Here is an 18,349-nt window from a genome sequence, read left to right as displayed (position 1 = left end):
TTTTCAAGTGTTCTACTCTGCTAGCCAGCACCTCGCCTAAATAGGTGTGCGTTTCTTTTTCCTCTAGATAAGTCTCAACACATTGGAGAAGCCGAGAAAGAAGCCTTGCACAAGCGAGTGACTGAAATGAAAGGAACAATAATATTGTACTTTGCTTCCCTCTGGTGGTGTAACTGTATGTGTCTTAATTGTGGTCTTCGCCTGGTGGTGAAGGTAAATAATACTACAATTACCTTCATTGGATGCTGGGTAGTCTGAGAAGACAGGTATCAATCAACAAAAACATATTTTCTATATTTATATTATTTCAGTGCCATAACAATACAGTAAACAGAGGTGTACATAAAAATAAACAATACACCATCAAAACGTACAAAAAATGGACCCATATTAAAAACAAAACATGGGATTGACAACTTTAAGACGAAGTATAAAACCAGTGACCTGTAAACTACATACATTCCTCAATACCTGAAACATCAGCAGCATCAGTTGAATTTAACTACAAACATCATCTATGGCCACAAAACTATAAACCAGTGCAAGAAATCACATTAAAAAAGCGACATAATGGCTTTCAAACATCATTTAATATCGATATCCATGATGGATTTACCCACTTTACCACCAGCGTTAAAAAAAGAACATATTACAACAACAAGTTGTCGGGTTTCTTCCCTTATGTTTTGGTTCTGGTTGCAATAGAAAACACTGTAAACAAACAATGTCCAATACCATCACTATGATGGTGTCCTAACAATGTAGGCAAACAATACTATAGGAATACAGGTAACCAAACACCAATCACCGTTAGGTGTCAAGAGTAACAATAACACATGTACATACTATATAATACACACTTCTGACTTCAACCACAGCTAACCGACCCTATTAATTAGGGAGAGAAATCAGACATTTATTCATTTAAAAATAGATGAAAACATGTAGAAAAGTAAACTGCATAATGTAGCCTAAATATGTAGGGTTTCAAGTTTTTTTTTAAAGAACAGCATAGGCACGATGTCAGGTTTGAGGTAAAAGTATTGTCTTTGCAGGTTGACATCAACTACTGTTCTATCTGGTGTATCCTGTCATGGCCGACTGATATGCTTACGAATTACGTCTCTCCCGACCACCGCTTGTTCCATTCATCCATGGGAGAGCTATGGTGCCTGGCTGTTGGCTCAACTCTTCTCCCATGGCTAGAGGATGAATGGTGACCACGAGGGGGCTTACATTCTGAGAGGAAGGTGGACAGTGACCGTGACGGGGACTTGCATTCTGAGAGGAACCTGGATGGTGACTGTGACGAGGACTTACATTCTGAGAGGAACCTGGATGGTGACTGTGATGAGGACTTACATTCTGAGAGGAACCTGGATGGTGACCGTGACTTGCATTCTGAGAGGAACGTGGACAGTGACCGTGACGGGGACTTGAATTCCGAGAGGAACCTGGATGGTGACCGTGACTTGCATTCTGAGAGAAACCTGGATGGTGACCGTGACTTGCATTCTGAGAGGAACCTGGATGGTGACCGTGAAGGGCGCTTGCATTCAGAGAGGAACCTAAGAGGCAAGCATAAGTGAGAAGGTGAGAAATATTCACATTAGCACTGTAGGAAATAGGCGTCACCCAGCTACTGGCTTTCCAAGTGGAGATGAAGGATCAGTAAGGCAACTTTTCAGTTCAAAAATCTATTGAACGTACACAGGATCCTGAGAACACTGCCTCAGAATATACTCAAGAGCATGAACAGAAAATGTTCCAACCCAGTTAACAGAAGTCACACTTACAGTGGGGCAAAAAAAGTATTTAGTCAGCCACCAATTGTGCAAGTTCTCCCACTTAAAAAGATGAGAGGCCTGTAATTTTCATCAAAGGTACACTTCAACTATGACAGACAAAATTAGAAAAAAAATCCAGAAAATCACATTGTAGGATTTTTTATTAATTTATTTGCAAATCATGGTGGAAAATAAGTATTTGGTCACCTACAAACAAGCAAGATTTCTGGCTCTTACAGACCTGTAACTTCTTCTTTAAGAGGCTCCTCTGTCCTCCACTCGTTACCTGTATTAATGGCACCTGTTTGAACTTGTTATCAGTATAAAAGACATCTGTCCACAACCTCAAACAGTCACACTCCAAACTCCACTATGGCCAAGACCAAAGAGCTGTCAAAGGACACCAGAAACAAAATTGTAGACCTGCACCAGGCTGGGAAGACTGAATCTGCAAATAGGTAAGCAGCTTGGTTTGAAGATATCAACTCTGGGAGCAATTATTAGAAAATGGAAGACATACAAGACCACTGATAATCTCGCTCGATCTGGGGCTCCACGCAAGATCTCACCCCATGGGGTCAAAATGATCACAAGAACGGTGAGCAAAAATCCCAGAACCACACGGGGGACCTAGTGGATGACATGCAGAGAGCTGGGACCAAAGTAACAAAGCCTACCATCAGTAACACACTACGCCGCCAGGGACTCAAATCCTGCAGTGCCAGACGTATCCCCCTGCTTAAGCCAGTACATGTCCAGGCCCGTCTGAAGTTTGCTAGAGAGCATTTGGATGATCCAGAAGAAGATTGGGAGAATGTCATATGGTCAGATGAAACCAAAATATAACTTTTTGTTAAAAACTGAACTCGTCGTGTTTGGATGACAAAGAATGCTGAGTTTCACCCAAAGCACACCATACCTACTGTGAAGCATGGGGGTGGAAACATCATGCTTTGGGGCTGTTTTTCTGCAAAGGGACCAGGACGACTGATCCGTGTAAAGGAAAGAATGAATGGGGCCAACATTGTGAGATTTTGAGTGAAAACCTCCTTCCATCAGCAAGGGCATTGAAGATGAAACGTGGCTGGGTCTTTCAGCATGACAATGATCCCAAACACACCGCCCGGGCAACGAAGGAGTGGCTTCGTAAGAAGCATTTCAAGGTCCTGGAGTGGCCTAGCCAGTCTCCAGATCTCAACCCCATAGAAAATCTTTGGAGGGAGTTGAAAGTCCGCGTTGCCCAGCAACAGCCCCAAAACATCACTGCTCTAGAGGAGATCTGCATGGAGGAATGGGCCAAAATACCAGCAACAGTGTGTGAAAACCTTGTGAAGACTTACAGAAAACGTTTGACCTCTGTCATTGCCAACAAAGGGTATATAACAAAGTATTGAGATAAACTTTTGTTATTGACCAAATAGTTATTTTCCACCATAATTTGCAAATAAATTCATAAAAAAATCCTACAATGTGATTTTCTGGATTTTTTTTCTCATTTTGTCTGTCATAGTTGAAGTGTACCTATGATGCAAATTACAGGCCTCTCTCATCTTTTTAAGTGGGAGAACTTGCACAATTGGTGGCTGACTAAATACTTTTTTGCCCCAATGTACATAGGTTTCAGTTACCTAACAAGTTGGTATTGATGTTCTCATCGATAAGGCTGATTTTCTAGTGAAGTACATCAACTTTTTCCCCGAGCTTTCTCTTTACTTTATGGGTCGTTCCATTTGATTTCAATCACCTTTTGACTGCACCCCTCTTGATTTGACAAATCTTTCCACACATGTTTGACCGGTCAAAACGTGATTGAAATCAAATGGAATGACGCTTATCAATTACATATGGTAACGTATTACAGTGCCTTGCGAAAGTATTCGGCCCCCTTGAACTTTGCGACATTTCAGGCTTCAAACATAAATATATAAAACTGTATTTTTTTGTGAAGAATCAACAACAAATGGGACACAATCATGAAGTGGAACGACATTTATTGGATATTTCAAACTTTTTTGACAAAACAAAAACTGAAAAATTGGGCGTGCAAAATTATTCAGCCCCCTTAAGTTAATACTCTGTAGCACCACCTTTTGCTGGGATTACAGCTGTAAGTCGCTTGGGGTATGTCTATCAGTTTTGCACATCGAGAGACTGAAATTTTTTCCCATTCCTCCTTGCAAAACAGCTCGAGCTCAGTGAGGTTGGATGGAGAGCATTTGTGAACAGCAGTTTTCAGTTCTTTCCACAGATTCTCGATTGGATTCAGGTCTGGACTTTGACTTGGCCATTCTAACACCTGGATATGTTTACTTTTGAACCATTCCATTGTAGATTTTGCTTTATGTTTTGGATCATTGTCTTGTTGGAAGACAAATCTCCGTCCCAGTCTCAGGTCTTTTGCAGACTCCATCAGGTTTTCTTCCAGAATGGTCCTGTATTTGGCTCCATCCATCTTCCCATCAATTTTAACCATCTTCCCTGTCCCCGCTGAAGAAAAGCAGGACCAAACCATGATGCTGCCACCACCATGTTTGACAGTGGGGATGGTGTGTTCAGGGTGATGAGCTGTGTTGCTTTTACGCCAAACATAACGTTTTGCATTGTTGCCAAAAAGTTCAATTTTGGTTTCATCTGACCAGAGCACCTTCTTCCACATGTTTGGTGTGTCTCCCAGGTGGCTTATGGCAAACTTTAAACAACACTTTTTATGGATATCTTTAAGAAATGGCTTTCTTCTTGCCACTCTTCCATAAAGGCCAGATTTGTGCAATATACGACTGATTGTTCGTGCTTCTACACCTGCATTGCTTGCTGTTTGGGGTTTTAGGCTGGGTTTCTGTACAGCACTTTGAGATATCAGCTGATGTACGAAGGGCTATATAAATAAATTTGATTTGATTTGATTTGATTGTTGTCCTATGGACAGAGTCTCCCACCTCAGCTGTAGATCTCTGCAGTTCATCCAGAGTGATCATGGGCCTCTTGGCTGCATCACTGATCAGTCTTCTCCTTGTACGAGCTGAAAGTTTAGAGGGACGGCCAGTTCTTGGTAGATTTGCAGTGGTCTGATACTCCTTCCATTTCAATATTATCGCTTGCACAGTGCTCCTTGGGATGTTTAAAGCTTGGGAAATCTTTTTGTATCCAAATCCGGCTTTAAACTTCTTCACAACAGTATCTCGGACCTGCCTGGTGTGTTCCTTGTTCTTCATGATGCTCTCTGCGCTTTTAACGGACCTCTGAGACTATCACAGTGCAGGTGCATTTATACGGAGACTTGATTACACACAGGTGGATTGTATTTATCATCATTAGTCATTTAGGTCAACATTGGATCATTCAGAGATCCTCACTGAACTTCTGGAGAGAGTTTGCTGCACTGAAAGTAAAGGGGCTGAATAATTTTGCACACCCAATTGTTCAGTTTTTGATTTGTTTAAAAAGTTTGAAATATCCAATAAATGTCGTTCCACTTCATGATTATGTCCCACTTGTTGTTGATTCTTCACAAAAAAATACAGTTTTATATCTTTATGTTTGAAGCCTGAAATGTGGTAAAAGGTCGCAAAGTTCAAGGGGGCCGAATACTTTTGCAAGGCACTGTAAGTCACATCCTGTGAGAGTTGGGAAATACACCAGTCTGTTCACCCCTATTCTCTGTCACCCCTCTCACTTTGACTCCCAAGTTTGCTTAGGTCATATTGACCCAGACTCAATATAGCATGATACATTTGCATTCACTACTCAGCTCCTATAAATAACACAATACCCTTTCATCTAGATGATTCCAATCAGAACCCAACGGTCAGTCAGTCTAGGTCGAGATTTTTCTAAAAGGAAAAAGACATACACAACAGTTTGAAATACTGGGAAATCATTGGTGCAATTGTAAAAGTAGCCTACGATGTGAGGCTAGCATAGCCTGCGACTTACCTTCAATTTCATTTGGCCTCTTCTTCTGCTTCTCGGACCACTTGTAACCAACTCCAGTTATTTTTGCTGTAACCAGAAGAACTTGTCAATGACTGGAAATCCCCAAAAATGTATCTAAATATTGACCTGTTGTGTGTTATTCTGTGTGTTTGTTTTTCATGTCCATGCTAGCTATACATATTACACAAAAACTTTGAGGGAATACATGCCATTTTCTTTTGCCAGTGGCTTGTGATTAGTGTCCTTACCTGAGTGCCTGAAGTCTTTCGTAGGATCACGATGGAGAGACTTCGTCCAATGCTTTGCCTGACAAATACTCTTCATCAAAATGGCAGCAGGATCCTGCATTTGCCACTTCCTTTTTGAAGCTCTTTTCACAAAACACACTTGGTCCAGGCTTCAGCTCCCCTATATCTCGCAGCTTCTCTTCCATAACGGGGGACTGTTCCTTCGTGTTCTGGCAGTTCACAGGAGCATCTTCAGAACACTGTGCATCTTCCGGATCTGTGTAAGACCTGTTGAACATGGCGTAATTTTCATATTCACAGGGCTTGAAGTAGTGCACTTTCCTTGGATTCAAAGGAAAGCTGATGTTCCGCTTGGGTTTTGGCGGAGCATCGACACGTTTTAGAATGGGTCGGATGATCCTGGTCTCCGAGCTGGACCTGGGACTGGCCTGTTGACCTTCCACTTCCTCTGGAGGACACCCTGATCGTCTACGAGTCCGGGGGGTTGGAGTCGGTACAAAGCTGCTCTCCCAATCTGAGAACACCTGTTGCCTCGCAGAGACTTTTTCCCCAAAATCTACGTTGCCATGTGACGGTGACACCATGGCCGTATTAAGGCAAGCATGACTACCTGGGCTGTAACCACTGGGACTGGCAAGTTTGATAAAAGATTTGGGCTTGTGTGCCACTCTTGCTGGTTTGTCCAGCATTTGTGATTCAGGTGAAGCACTGGGAGATGGCTCTTTCCTGTTCTCTCTCTCATGCCAATCCTTTGAAACCTCTGGAGTCCTCGGAAGCTTCAGAATCCTTGGCGGCGAGTCATTCTTACACTCACTTTTTGAAAACATTCCATTCAACACCTTTGGAATCTTTGTCAAATTCTTTTGGGATTTCAAGTCGCTCTGTGCCTTACGTTTTAGTTTCTTGGACAAGTCAGGATGCTTAGAAACCTTTACCCCTAAACCCTCAGGCTCTCCTCTATCTGCCACCCTCTTCTGCCTTGGTGGAGAACCTTCCTCCCTCTTCCGGCTTGGTGGAGAACCTTTCTTGACAAGATTTTGGGGTAAGGACAGCTTTTCCAATCTGATTTTTAAGCATTGAATTGTTTGCTTTTGTTTGCCGCCATTCCTCTGCCTCTCTTTGACAACAGGAGACATTGACTTTGCAGGGGAGCAGTGTCTGTTAGTTTTGTTCTGGGCTTTAGTCTTCGGGATTTTGAGGATTTCCTCTGCATGTTTTGAGGGTGAGGCGTTTATGGAAGGCTTTTTGGGGATGTTTATGGAGATTTTGAGAGGAATGGTGGTGGTTGAGGATCCCTGCACATGGAGGGTTTTCACCCCAGGGCACGGGAGTGAGTTTCCACTGGCCCTCTCTATGTCCACCAACTGGCACTGTAACTCTTTGGAGTCTGAGTTCCTGCCGTCAGTTTCAGTTGAATTTCTCCTCTTCTGTGACATCTTGTCCCTACTTTGATTGTCCTCTCTCTCTTTCACAGTTGAATGTCTCCTCTTCGGTGGCTTCTTGTCCCTGGATTGACAGCCTTCACGCTCTTTCTCAGTTGAATGTCTCCTCTTCAGTGGCTTCTTGTCCCTGGATTGACAGCCCTCACACTCTTTCACAGTTGATGATCCCTTCTTCTTGTCTTTACATCGATTTTCATCACTCTCAGTTGAATGTATCTTCTTGTGTGATGCATGTGGCTTCATGTCCCTGCATTGATCATTCATAGTTGCCTTCAACCCAGAGCTCTTAGCGGTTTGGGATGGTGTCCTTCCCCTCTCTGCTCTCCCATGGCTTTTCTTGTGCTTTTGCCTGTCAGATGACATTGGATGGAGGGTCTTCTCCTTTTCCATTTTTTGATGTACTTTTTTCTTTGACTTGCAGGTTTTGTATTGAGTGACAAAGTCAGCAACTTTGTCATACTTTTCTACAGGCGAACCACAGACCTCTATAGGTGAAAACCAGTTGTCTGCTATGATGTTAGCTCTTAACTTAGAGGGGTTTTCAACCTTGGGAAGTGGTAATGTACTCGTCCTGCAGTCTTGGTCCTTCTCTTGCCATATTTCCCTATCCTCAGAACCAGGACTGACTTTGCTTTGGGTCGTACGTTCTTGGGCTGACGCACATGGTGCTTTGGCATCAGTTTCAGGTTCTGTCCTTTTAACATTAGAAGCATGAGCTTCAATCTGAGCATGTTGTTCATTATAGCTCTCCTCTGTCTCCTGATCGGTATCTGACCAGAAAAAAAAGTCAATGATCGGTATGACGCCTGTCCATTGCTGCATTTCACCCTGTGTCTTATTGTCATCACCCTCTTCTTCAGTTGAATGTATCTGCTTCTTGTCCCTGCATTGACTGTCAACAGTCACCTTCCCCCCAGAGTCCTTAGGGACCTCTGTCTCCTGATCATTTGTACGTGACATGGTAAAGCAGTGAGCGATTGTTATGCATCTTGTACCTTGCTGCAATCCTTTCTCTCTCTGACAACTGGAGCATAGGCCCATTTCAAACCCATTGTCAGTTTCAATACCACAAGGACAGTAGCAGGACTTATCTAAGCTGCCACTTTCTATATTCTCTAGTTGCTTTGTCTGTGTTTTATCTTTGTTTTTAGAGCAGGATTTAGGGGACGCGAATTGGAGGTCAGAGCCATTCTCGATCTGGCAAAACAGTCTCATGGCATCCTCAGATGTCAGGATGGTCAAATTCATTGGGGAAAGGGGTTCTGTGTCCGAGTCTGTTGTGAGGTCTACGACCGTTTTGAGGTCTGTGTCTGGTGCCTCTGTTTCAGCAAGCAGTTTCACAGCGTCCTCTGGTGTGAGGACGGTCAAAATCATTGGGGAAAGGGGTTCTGTCTCCAAGTCTGCGTTTGTTGGGAGGTCTGTGTTTGTTGGGGGGTCTACATCCATCGTGAGGTCTGTGTTTGTTGTGGGGTCTGCGTCCATCGTGAGGTCTGTGTTTGTTGTGAGGTCTGAGTCTGTTGTTTCTGCAGGAAATTCCACAGTCTCCATCTTGCTGTGGAAGGTCTCATCCATCTGGACACCCCCAACCACTTTGGAACTGTCCTCTGCTTTATCTGGTATGAACCACAGAGACCAAGCTCTTCCAGAATCTTTGTCAATGTCATTCAGCTTCTCGTTGACATTTAACCATGACGACCTGTAACCCACTTGGGAAGAGGTGTCAACATGTACTGGAATGGGAAACTTCTCGAGCACTTCCCCTAGTGATATACCACTGACTGCAAAGAGAACCACTGCCTTCTCATCCTCTGTGGCCCAGGCAGACACATCCTGCATGATTTTCTCATCCATTTGATCTTTTAAAGCCTCTACCAGGTCAGAAGTATCCCCTCCCCGATACAACTCCAATATGGCCTCGAGACAACCATCCTCTGCCTCTGTGAGTGTTGTCGCACTCTCCAGATAAGTAACCAGTCTCTGCAGCGCACATAACTTGAACTGAACTTCAGAAATTGTGGACAAATCAAGAGTGCTCTCATCTGCAACATTAGAGCTACCTTCCACGATTATCTGGGCACCACCGATGCATACAATATCAGTTGCCTGAGGGTTGGTGTGGACAAATGGTGAAGGTGATCTCTTGTCCATTTGTGTGATGACCTGAAGGACCTCATCATTGTCCTCTCCTGTAGATGCCATTGAACTTGTGGCAGATGCATCTACAGGTTTATCACACTCCAGAAGACACTCAACTTGAACCATCTCATTTAGGACAGAGAGAGAACTTGCATCATCTTTAGCTCTTTCCCACAGGTTTTCTGCCTGTTTTTCGTTGATGGACCAGGTCTGTAAAATCTTAAATGGCAGCTCATTGCCTGCATTCTCTGTCTCCATGGGCTCTGGGGACTGCTGTGGACCCATTGGCGGGACGATAGCCACGGGGGGCGGCGGAGCGGTGGCGACTGCCGTCAGGGTCATGTACCTGGGGGTGGACTTAATCTCCAGCCGTATAGTGGAGTCCTCATCACTAAACCTCTCAGGGGGCCTCGCCTGGTAGTCTTTGGTGTTTAGATGTAGTTGTGTTTTGTCTACTTGTAAAACATCCATCTTCTCTGTGCTAGATTGTTGGGACTGAGAGGGGTCTTGTGTTGAGTTATTCCCATTTACAGGTCCATTTTTAGATCTTAAAACACTCTGGGGCCAGTGCTGTATTTCCTTGAGTGAGATCTTATGTTTATGAGGTTTTTCCCGATGGGTGTCAGTGAGAGAAGGAGAGGAAGCAGGTTGCTGTTCAGGGGTGGTAGAGGTCTGTGTGTGAGAAACCAGAGCAGCATTGCCAGGAAGATGATCTGTATGTTGTGTTATGGCTTGGAAAGGAACACTAGGTCCTAGTATACCATGGGTGTCTGCATTTGTTACCTGGGCTGCTTTTAGGTCAACAACACCAGATTCTGTACCTCCCGTGGAAGGGAAATCCGTAAAAACACACTGCTGTGCAGTCGTAGTAAAGGTCTGCACAAGTGATGTAGAATATCTCGCAGGACCTGTTGTATAACCTGATGTTGTTTCACTGTGTTTGTTGTTGACCATAGGAACAGTTGGAGTGATGTTGGCGTTCTGAATGTCTGTAGAACTGTTGGTCATAGTTTGACATGCTTAGCCTGGAAGTCCAGCCTGGGAGACCTGCTGGAATGGACGCTAGAACGTCCACTAGAGCCACCCCTAGAACGTCCACTAGAGCCACCCCTAGAACGTCCACTAGGGCCACCCCTAGAACGTCCACTAGAGCCACCCCTAGAACGTCCACTAGAGCCACCCCTAGAACGTCCACTAGAGCCACCCCTAGAACGTCCACTAGAGCCACCCCTAGAACGTCCACTAGAGCCACCCCTAGAACGTCCACTAGAGCCACCCCTAGAACATGCACTAGAGCCACCCCTAGAACGTGCACTAGACCCACTCCTAGAACGTCCACTAGACCCACCCCTAGAACTTCCCTTTGAGCATTCAGTATAATGAACCCTGGAATAGGAATTAGAATGTCCCCTTGAATGTTCATTAAAATGTCCTCTAGCATGTCCATTGGAATGGGTGGGATCTAACATCTGCCATTTGCTTTCCAAGTAATGGAGATTGTTATAATTCACTATTCGACCAACCATATAATCCCGGTCAGCTTTATGGTGATGGGTTATATCCTCATGCCCTCTTTCGACAATGAGTGGGGGCAAAAACTCATAGCTGGGGAAGTGGGGTTCATGCTTAGCCCATGTTTCTGTTATCTCTCCACTGCGGTGTAAGGTTACATTAGGGGATGCCTGGCCTCTCAGGGGTCCATAGAGATTTGGCCAATCCTTTATGTTCTGACTCGGAGCCATTCTGTGATGGTCCTGATGATACAGATGCGGCGGCTGGGTCTCTTGTGCCCCATGTCCACGGAAGTCCATTGGAGAGTTTTGTCTAAGGGAGTTGTAGTGGGCCCGTATGGCAGCTTCTTTCTCATGGTTCAGCCACTGGCGTTCCCTTTCCTGTTGGATGAGGTACTGTCTTTCACCAGCAGGGGGAGGACTTTCCCACTGAGCCATATTATGGCAGCTGTATCCATCACCATTATTCCATTCTCTTGCTCTGGCATTTTCACAGGCGTTATCCATGTTGTGTCAGTTCTATCCGTCCCAGCACATTGAACTGGGTAGGATTTCAAGTATAAAAAATAGAAACTATTGTGAAAACTAAGCAATGGTTATCCATCAACCAAGTTATTGATTTTTCTAACAAACTGCAACATGTTTTTGATATGTGACTGCCAGTTGACATTATGGGCTGAAAGTTAGTTAGAGTGCAGATCACAATCAAGTAACACAATCAATATAGTACACGCTCATATAGGAGGAGCCTGTGCCCCACAAATAGCAGTCTGGGCAGGAGTAGAGTTCCACCTCAGGTCAGGTTGACCCCCCAGAGGAATCAGAGAGGGTGTTGATCCATCCACATCTGTTTGGTATATAATATCGGCATTGTTGATATCCAAGGCCATTTCCCGGGATTAAACTAAGGTAATTTGTCTCACGCTAATCAGTATTATAACGATTAACCACACAACGGTCTCCAGCCTTGAAGTGATGCAGAGATGCAACCTTGAAGTGAATGAATCACACTGGTTAAACGGTTAACATAACAATGGAGCCTATTCATTCTATCTAAACAACTTCCCTAGAGCAGCGTATCTTAAAGTATGGGTCGGGTCGCGATGTGTCAGAGGAAATGTATAATTATTTTATCAATTACTGGAATTGATTTGGCCAAGTGCATCTGCGCTCTCGGGTTCAGTGCGCTCTCTGCTTAGCAGCGGTGCCTCTGCTGTCTGACAGCTTTGCGAGTGGGAGGGAGATGTCTGTGCGCTTCGTGGTTTAACGGATCTTTTTTCAGCAGCTTTATTTTAGATCACTCCCCGCTCATGCAGCGTCTGGGCGGCAGGTGATAAACTATCAGACCCTGACTTGTCAGTCCCACTCCTCAGCAACTCACCGCCGTTATCGAATGGACTCGAGCTACCCACAGGTGCTGACTGAGCTCAATCGTCACGAAACGCAAATAGCGATGACTTTCTCTCTTGTTTTCCATACAAACTTTGAGAAATAACGAAGTGCGCCCATAATGTGTTTTGTGGGGTGAAGAGCTTAGTAAGGATTGCGCTAAAAATGTGTTACAAAGTGACGAACAAACATATTGAAACGGTCATCCATGCATTTGCTTGGATATCTCTTGGGGAATGAATACCCATACGTAAATCTGCTGCTTTTTTTGCATAAATATAACACTGTTCAACATAGATAGCATTGCTGTTCATGTCAACCATTGGATGTTCCTAGTATACTTACAGAAAGTGTGCCCCGCTCCTCTCTCTTTCACATACGGCAGATCAGCTGAACACATGGATATCCCCAACCGATATCTATCAATCAACAACTCGCACTCTTCTTCTTCTGGGATGGGGTTTATCAGCATCCAACGTTATAGTGCATTATTGGCAAAAACACTCCAGTCTTCTGTTAGAACTTCTTCAAATGTATATGTGGGAGCGCCCGTGGCTGGTACCAGTAGATTCAAGTTCCACGCCCCCAGAGTTTTCTTCGCTCCTTCGCAACTGATCGGCAGATTTCTCGAACTATTTTATTTTAGCAAATGACAAAAAAACATAAAACCAATTTTACAAGACAAATTAATATACAGAAACATGTTATAATTTCTGTGATTTTTGCTATAATTTACTTATTTAAAAAAATATAAATTCATGCTATAAATTGACCGTTGATCAAGTAAAAATAAAATAACCAGTTGTTTCGTTGATTTATTACTGAACTAATGCTTAGTGATATGGAAGAACTGACTATAGATCTGCAGCTATTTAGAAAGCATTTTCAAATGGTGAAATTCCATCAATTGCCGAAAGCACGTGGAGTCCGGAGAACGTTGTCATAGAATGAGAAATGCTCACAGAAGGAAAACGTTATAAGCTTAATGACAACTGTACTGTGTGCTTTAAAGCTATTATCCAAGTTGAACTAGAACCAGACAGATCTGGATTTGAGAGAAGGTAGTATGAAACGTGGCAGTATCTAATTGTTAAGTTTGTCAAGAAAACCCAGCAGAAAAGAGAATACTTATTTAAACCCGATGTTCCTTGCCCATATAAGCTAAAAATGGATGTGTCTGTCCAGAAAACGGTATTCCCAGCGCAGGTCACTTGAATAAACCGTGTGAATGCTTAACAGTTTTTTCAACTACAAGAGCAAATTTTTCTACAACACTGTAACCCATCAATCACCATACTTATGATTGGGGTATGATTATGAACACCTCTTCACACAAATTAATAGTAATACACCACACTGACAGTTCATTTAACATTTGCATGAGGTTTAATACCGATCAGAACATTTACAAAACAAACCAGTGTTCCTTGGAAGTTGGAGGATCTAGAGAGAAACCACAGCGCATAACAGTGCAATGGCCTTACTTTGCCTGCTCAGCAGTCCTCTCCAGCAGGAAGTGCAGTAGTCGACCTCCTGATTTGTACTGGAGCGGAGAAAAACTTGCCTTTCCCCTTCTTCTAGATCACTTTCCCAACCTCTAGCTTGTTCCCACTCTTTCCCCACGTCAGCTTCCCCCCCCCCCCTTATCATTTTACTGGGGGTGTGTGTGATCATTGTGTATCAGTCCAGACCAGGGATGTCAAATATACAGCTCGCGGCCCAGATCCATCCCGCGAATAATGCTAAAAATAAATACAATTAAAACATTCGGAGAAACTCATTTGACATTTAAATATGACTCTAGCTAAATCCAAACTGTGTAGAAATGATAATGAACCTACATTTACATTCTCTTCTCAGTTTGCTAAGTCATCGAAACAAAATCTAGACAGTCAGGGAGCATAGAAAACTCCAAAAGTGATTTAAAAAAAATGTCCTTACTAATTTTGATGAAGAAGAAATATAATACATTTGAAGTGCGATCCTCTGGACCTCAGTAGTGAATGAATGCAACCCAGGAGGGGGGAAATGTATTTGGCACCGCTGGTCCAGACCATTACTCATGATCAATTCCTACTAGAAACACAAATTGTCCAAATGGACCTTTTCAAGTGTCTAATATGGGTTCAAGATCAGGGGTTAGAGGTCATCATGAGACCTGAGTGACAGGGCACTGATCAGCCTCATCCAGGAAGAGTGTTTGAAACATGTGGTCGTAGAAACCAGGGTGATGGAGGCAAGCCCGGGCGCAGTCTGGACTGAAGTTCACCTCCAGGATCTGAGGCTTCATCACACGTTCACCTGATCCAGGAACAGATCAAAGAGGGTTAGATCATACACTGAATATTATTAGCAGGGGATAATAATGGATTACATTATATAACTAAAATATGAGTTTTATAAAGAAATACAAATTAAGTGTGAGAAATTTGATGAAGTATATGGTATGTAGTGTACAATGGTCTATACTGGTAATACTCCACAATGGTATAACTATTGATTTATAGATGAACAGTGCCATTGTACCCATCCTCCTGGGTGGAAACTATCACTACGGGAAATTCCCACTAAGATACATAGCAGTTTTCCTACACGCTGAGGTGTGAAACTAAACCTCTGTCAGTTGATTAGTGATGTATAACACATACGGATTCTGTTAAACCATCCAATCTACCTCTGACAGATCTGAGTGAGTAATGCACGCTATTTAGCAGATACTTTTATCCAAAAGCGACGTAGTCATTTTATTTAACTAGGTAAGTCAGTTAAGAACAAATTCTTATTTACAATGACGGCCTACCCGGACAACGCTGTGCCAATTGTGCACCGCACTATGGGACTCCCAATCACGGCCTATTGTGATATAGCCTGGAATCCAAACAGGGTCTGTAGTGACGCCTCTTGCACTGAGATGCTGGACCAGTCGGGAGTCATGTGTGCATACCTTTTACCTATGGGTGGCCCCAGCGGAGGTTGAACCCATGACGCTTGCCATTCCAAGCGCCATGCTCTACCAACTGAGCCACACAGGACCACATTTTAAATAACAGAAGACTCATCTACACTCTCACCCTCCTAGCCTGTTGGGTCCTAAATTATTCATGCCCACTAAATTAAGTTGTAGCATCTGGGTGACCTCATCGCCATAAAGCAGAACTTGGTATCCTAGGTGACCTTCCTGAGGCTAAGGCAGATAGCTATAACTCAGCTATAGGCACATTCAAATGACAGAGTTCATTCCCACCCCTTTGCTCTCTCTCACCCCAGATACAAAGTTAAATCGATTAAACTTTCTGAAATCTTCATCCATCACCATTCAGCAGACAGTTCCAGCTAATGGAAAACCCACACTGCCTTATCTAAACATCCTAGCTAAGTTGAGTCGGTTCAACCATAGGTTAACGACCCTTTCTGCTTACTTAAAAACCCACAATTCCAGTCTTCTCCAACCTGGCTGGAATGGTATTTATTTAATTTAATTACCCCCCGTTTCAGGCTCCACAATCCCTTTCTTATGAATTAATATTGTTAATCAGATATAATAAAACAGTAGAGATTGAATTAGTTATAGTTCTATTTAAAATGTAGATATTGTTTAGTCATTATTCATAAAGTTCCTAGCAATAAGTACAGACCTTCCAAGGAACATGTGTCTCCCCATATGCATGTGTGTCTATTTAACCTTTTAAAATACTAAAACATGTTCACCATCTTTTTATCCAGCTTTTTCCACACCTTGAAAAAAATGTATTGTTCCCAACAAGCCCCAGTAGCCATACAGTTTTAGGTCTGTAAATGTAGCAACCCAACAAATACAGAGTAACAACCTTATGCCAATGCATGTGTTACTTTACACCAAAACATGTATGCAGCTGCTGCTGCTGGTCCCCCCCGGCAGTACCACACATCAGATCAGGTTCTTTACTTCTCACAGTGCAGATGCATGGTGTCATCATTACAACACAATCAGTTATGGGGGTCTCCTATAGCTGGTTCAACTAGTCTGGTCACAGAGACAAGAGGCTGATTTGGCTGCGTTACCTTGCATACAAAGTGGGTACTGGTCAGCTGGTCTGGCCTTGAACTGGCTATTCTCAGAAACAATAGATCAAATCAAATGCATTTGTCACGTGCGCCAACAGGTGTAGACCTTACCGTGAAATGCTTACTTACAAGGCCTCATTTACCAATCGTGATTAAGCACAAATCAGTGTGTAACCCATGCGTGGGATCACCGCCACTCAAAGTGGGAGATTATCAATGAGAACGTGGACAATAACAGTTAGCTTATCTATTATTTGAGACTGTAGCCAGTTCAAGGCCAGACTAGCCGTCCTCCTGTTCCCACAGTGTACACAGTTAGCTCATCTTGTGAATGTGTGAAGAACTCAGTGAGGAATGTAGCGCTCTCACACGTAGACACACTTGGAGGTACAGAAACATACGCATGATAAGGACGCATTAATACAGCCAGGCCTCACCTCTGTCCCCAGTGCCCCACTTGAGCATAAGGTCTACAGCGTAGATGGCCCGGGAGGAGGGGTAGGCACAGAAACCGTAGGGGGCTGGCCTGGATGAGGCTGCCTGGAAGAGCTCTGCAAATGCCTTGAATGCCTCTCTCTGAGAAAGAGGAGAGAAGGGAGGGGTAAAGTGTGAGAAGGGGGTAGAGAGAGAGAGCACAGCAGCAAGATGTGACCTGTTGCCACAACGGCAACCAGTGAAGAACAAACACTATTGTAAATACAACCTATATTGATGTTTATTTATTTTTCCTTCTGTACATTGACTATTTGCACACCGTAACACTGTATATAGACCTGACATTAAAATGTCTATTCCTTTAGAACTCGAGTGTAATGTTTACTGTTCATATTACTTGTGTTTATTACCCATTTCACTCTCTTTGGCAATGTTAACATGTTTCCCATGCCAATAAAGCCCTTAAATTGAAATAAACAAGGGAAGGGAGGTAGAAAGCTGAGAAAGAGGCAGAGACATAAGGAAGAGAGACAGAGAGGATGGGAGTAGAGAGAGAACAGTAACAACTGTATTACCCACAGTGTTGGGGGTAACACATTAAAGTTTCCAGTTTTATTAGTCATATGTACAGGATACACATTGTCGACACCGTCCAACTAAATGCTTACTTGCAGGTTCCTTCTTGACAATACAACGATAAGAAATAATAAAAGAGTACGAACAAAGTAAATGGCAGTAGAATAGAACAAACATTTTAGCATAAGTATGATACGACTCTACAAAGTGTCGAAAGTGTTCCACAGGGATGCTGGCCCATGTTGACTCCAATGCTTCCCACAGTTGTGTCAAGTTGGCTGGATGTCCTTTGGGTGGTGGACTATTCTTGATAAACACGGGAAGCTGTTGAGAGTGAAAAACCCAGCAGTGTCGCAGTTATTGACACACTCAAACGGGTGCTCCTGGAACCTACTACCATACCCCGTTCAAAGGCACTTAAATCTTTTGACTTGCCCATTCACCCTCTGGATGGCTCACATAAACAATCCATCTTAATTGTCTCAAGGCTTAATAATCCTTCTTTAACCGGCCTCTTAACTAGTCTCCTCCCATTCATCTACACTGATTTGAAGTGGATTTAACAAGTGACATCAATAATGGATCATTGTTTTCATCTCGATTCACCTGGTCAGTCTGACATGGAAAGAGCAGGTGTTCTTAATGTTTTGTACACGCAGTGTATATGCTTGTGTGACTTACGCTATTCAGCTGAAGCATCCAGTTGAGTGAATAAATCTGGTTTGAGCTTTTATCAGTGTCTGTCTGGTCTGGACCTGGAGTAGAACCTAAACGGGTGAATAAATCTGGTTTGAGCTTTTATCAGTGTCTGTCTGGTCTGGACCTGGAGTAGAACCTAACAGTAAATG

General features: G+C 43.4%; 2 protein-coding genes across 9 annotated transcripts in view; both read right to left on the bottom strand.

Annotated features, from left to right (window-relative positions):
• Positions 1-269: 269 nt before the first annotated feature.
• On the bottom strand, positions 270-13,074 carry LOC112216900. Of its 4 annotated transcripts, none has more exons than XR_006079220.1 (5): positions 12,792-13,074; positions 5,969-6,235; positions 5,721-5,786; positions 5,557-5,617; positions 270-1,568 (listed from the first exon to the last, which is right to left on the bottom strand). XR_006079220.1 is itself a non-coding variant. In XM_024377043.2 (5 exons), the coding sequence occupies exon 2, from the start codon at positions 10,552-10,554 to the stop codon at positions 5,995-5,997; it is 4,560 nt and encodes a 1,519-aa protein (XP_024232811.2). In that variant the 5' UTR covers positions 10,555-11,598; positions 12,792-13,067; the 3' UTR covers positions 270-1,568; positions 5,557-5,617; positions 5,721-5,786; positions 5,969-5,994. The 4 variants fall into 4 exon arrangements, 3 of the variants coding, with proteins under 3 accessions (XP_024232811.2, XP_042156158.1, XP_042156159.1); XM_024377043.2 differs by having other exon boundaries at positions 5,969-11,598; positions 12,792-13,067; XM_042300224.1 differs by having other exon boundaries at positions 5,721-11,598; positions 12,792-13,070.
• A 735-nt stretch (positions 13,075-13,809) lies between these two features.
• ttll12 (tubulin tyrosine ligase-like family, member 12) overlaps positions 13,810-18,349 on the bottom strand; it is a 30,597-nt gene continuing 26,057 nt past the window's right edge. For 4 of the 5 annotated variants that reach the window (XM_042300222.1, XM_024377036.2, XM_042300223.1 and 1 more), the window contains 2 exons: positions 16,928-17,066; positions 13,810-14,747 (listed from right to left, as the gene is read on the bottom strand). In XM_042300222.1, the coding sequence (XP_042156156.1) occupies positions 14,596-14,747; positions 16,928-17,066 (291 nt within the window). In that variant the 3' untranslated portion in view covers positions 13,810-14,595. Of the gene's footprint in view, positions 14,748-16,927; positions 17,067-18,182; positions 18,337-18,349 lie in introns of those variants that run through there. The other variant, XR_002948417.2, reaches the window with a different exon arrangement.

Source organism: Oncorhynchus tshawytscha, linkage group LG17, assembly GCF_018296145.1.
Source record: "Oncorhynchus tshawytscha isolate Ot180627B linkage group LG17, Otsh_v2.0, whole genome shotgun sequence".
NCBI classification, from domain to species: domain Eukaryota; kingdom Metazoa; phylum Chordata; class Actinopteri; order Salmoniformes; family Salmonidae; genus Oncorhynchus; species Oncorhynchus tshawytscha.
This window is presented reverse-complemented; position numbering and strand designations above follow the sequence as displayed.

Coding starts and splice junctions, on each gene's coding strand:
- LOC112216900 (XM_042300224.1), bottom strand. CDS start 10,554: ATGACCAACAGTTCTACAGACATTCAGAACGCCAACATCACTCCAACT.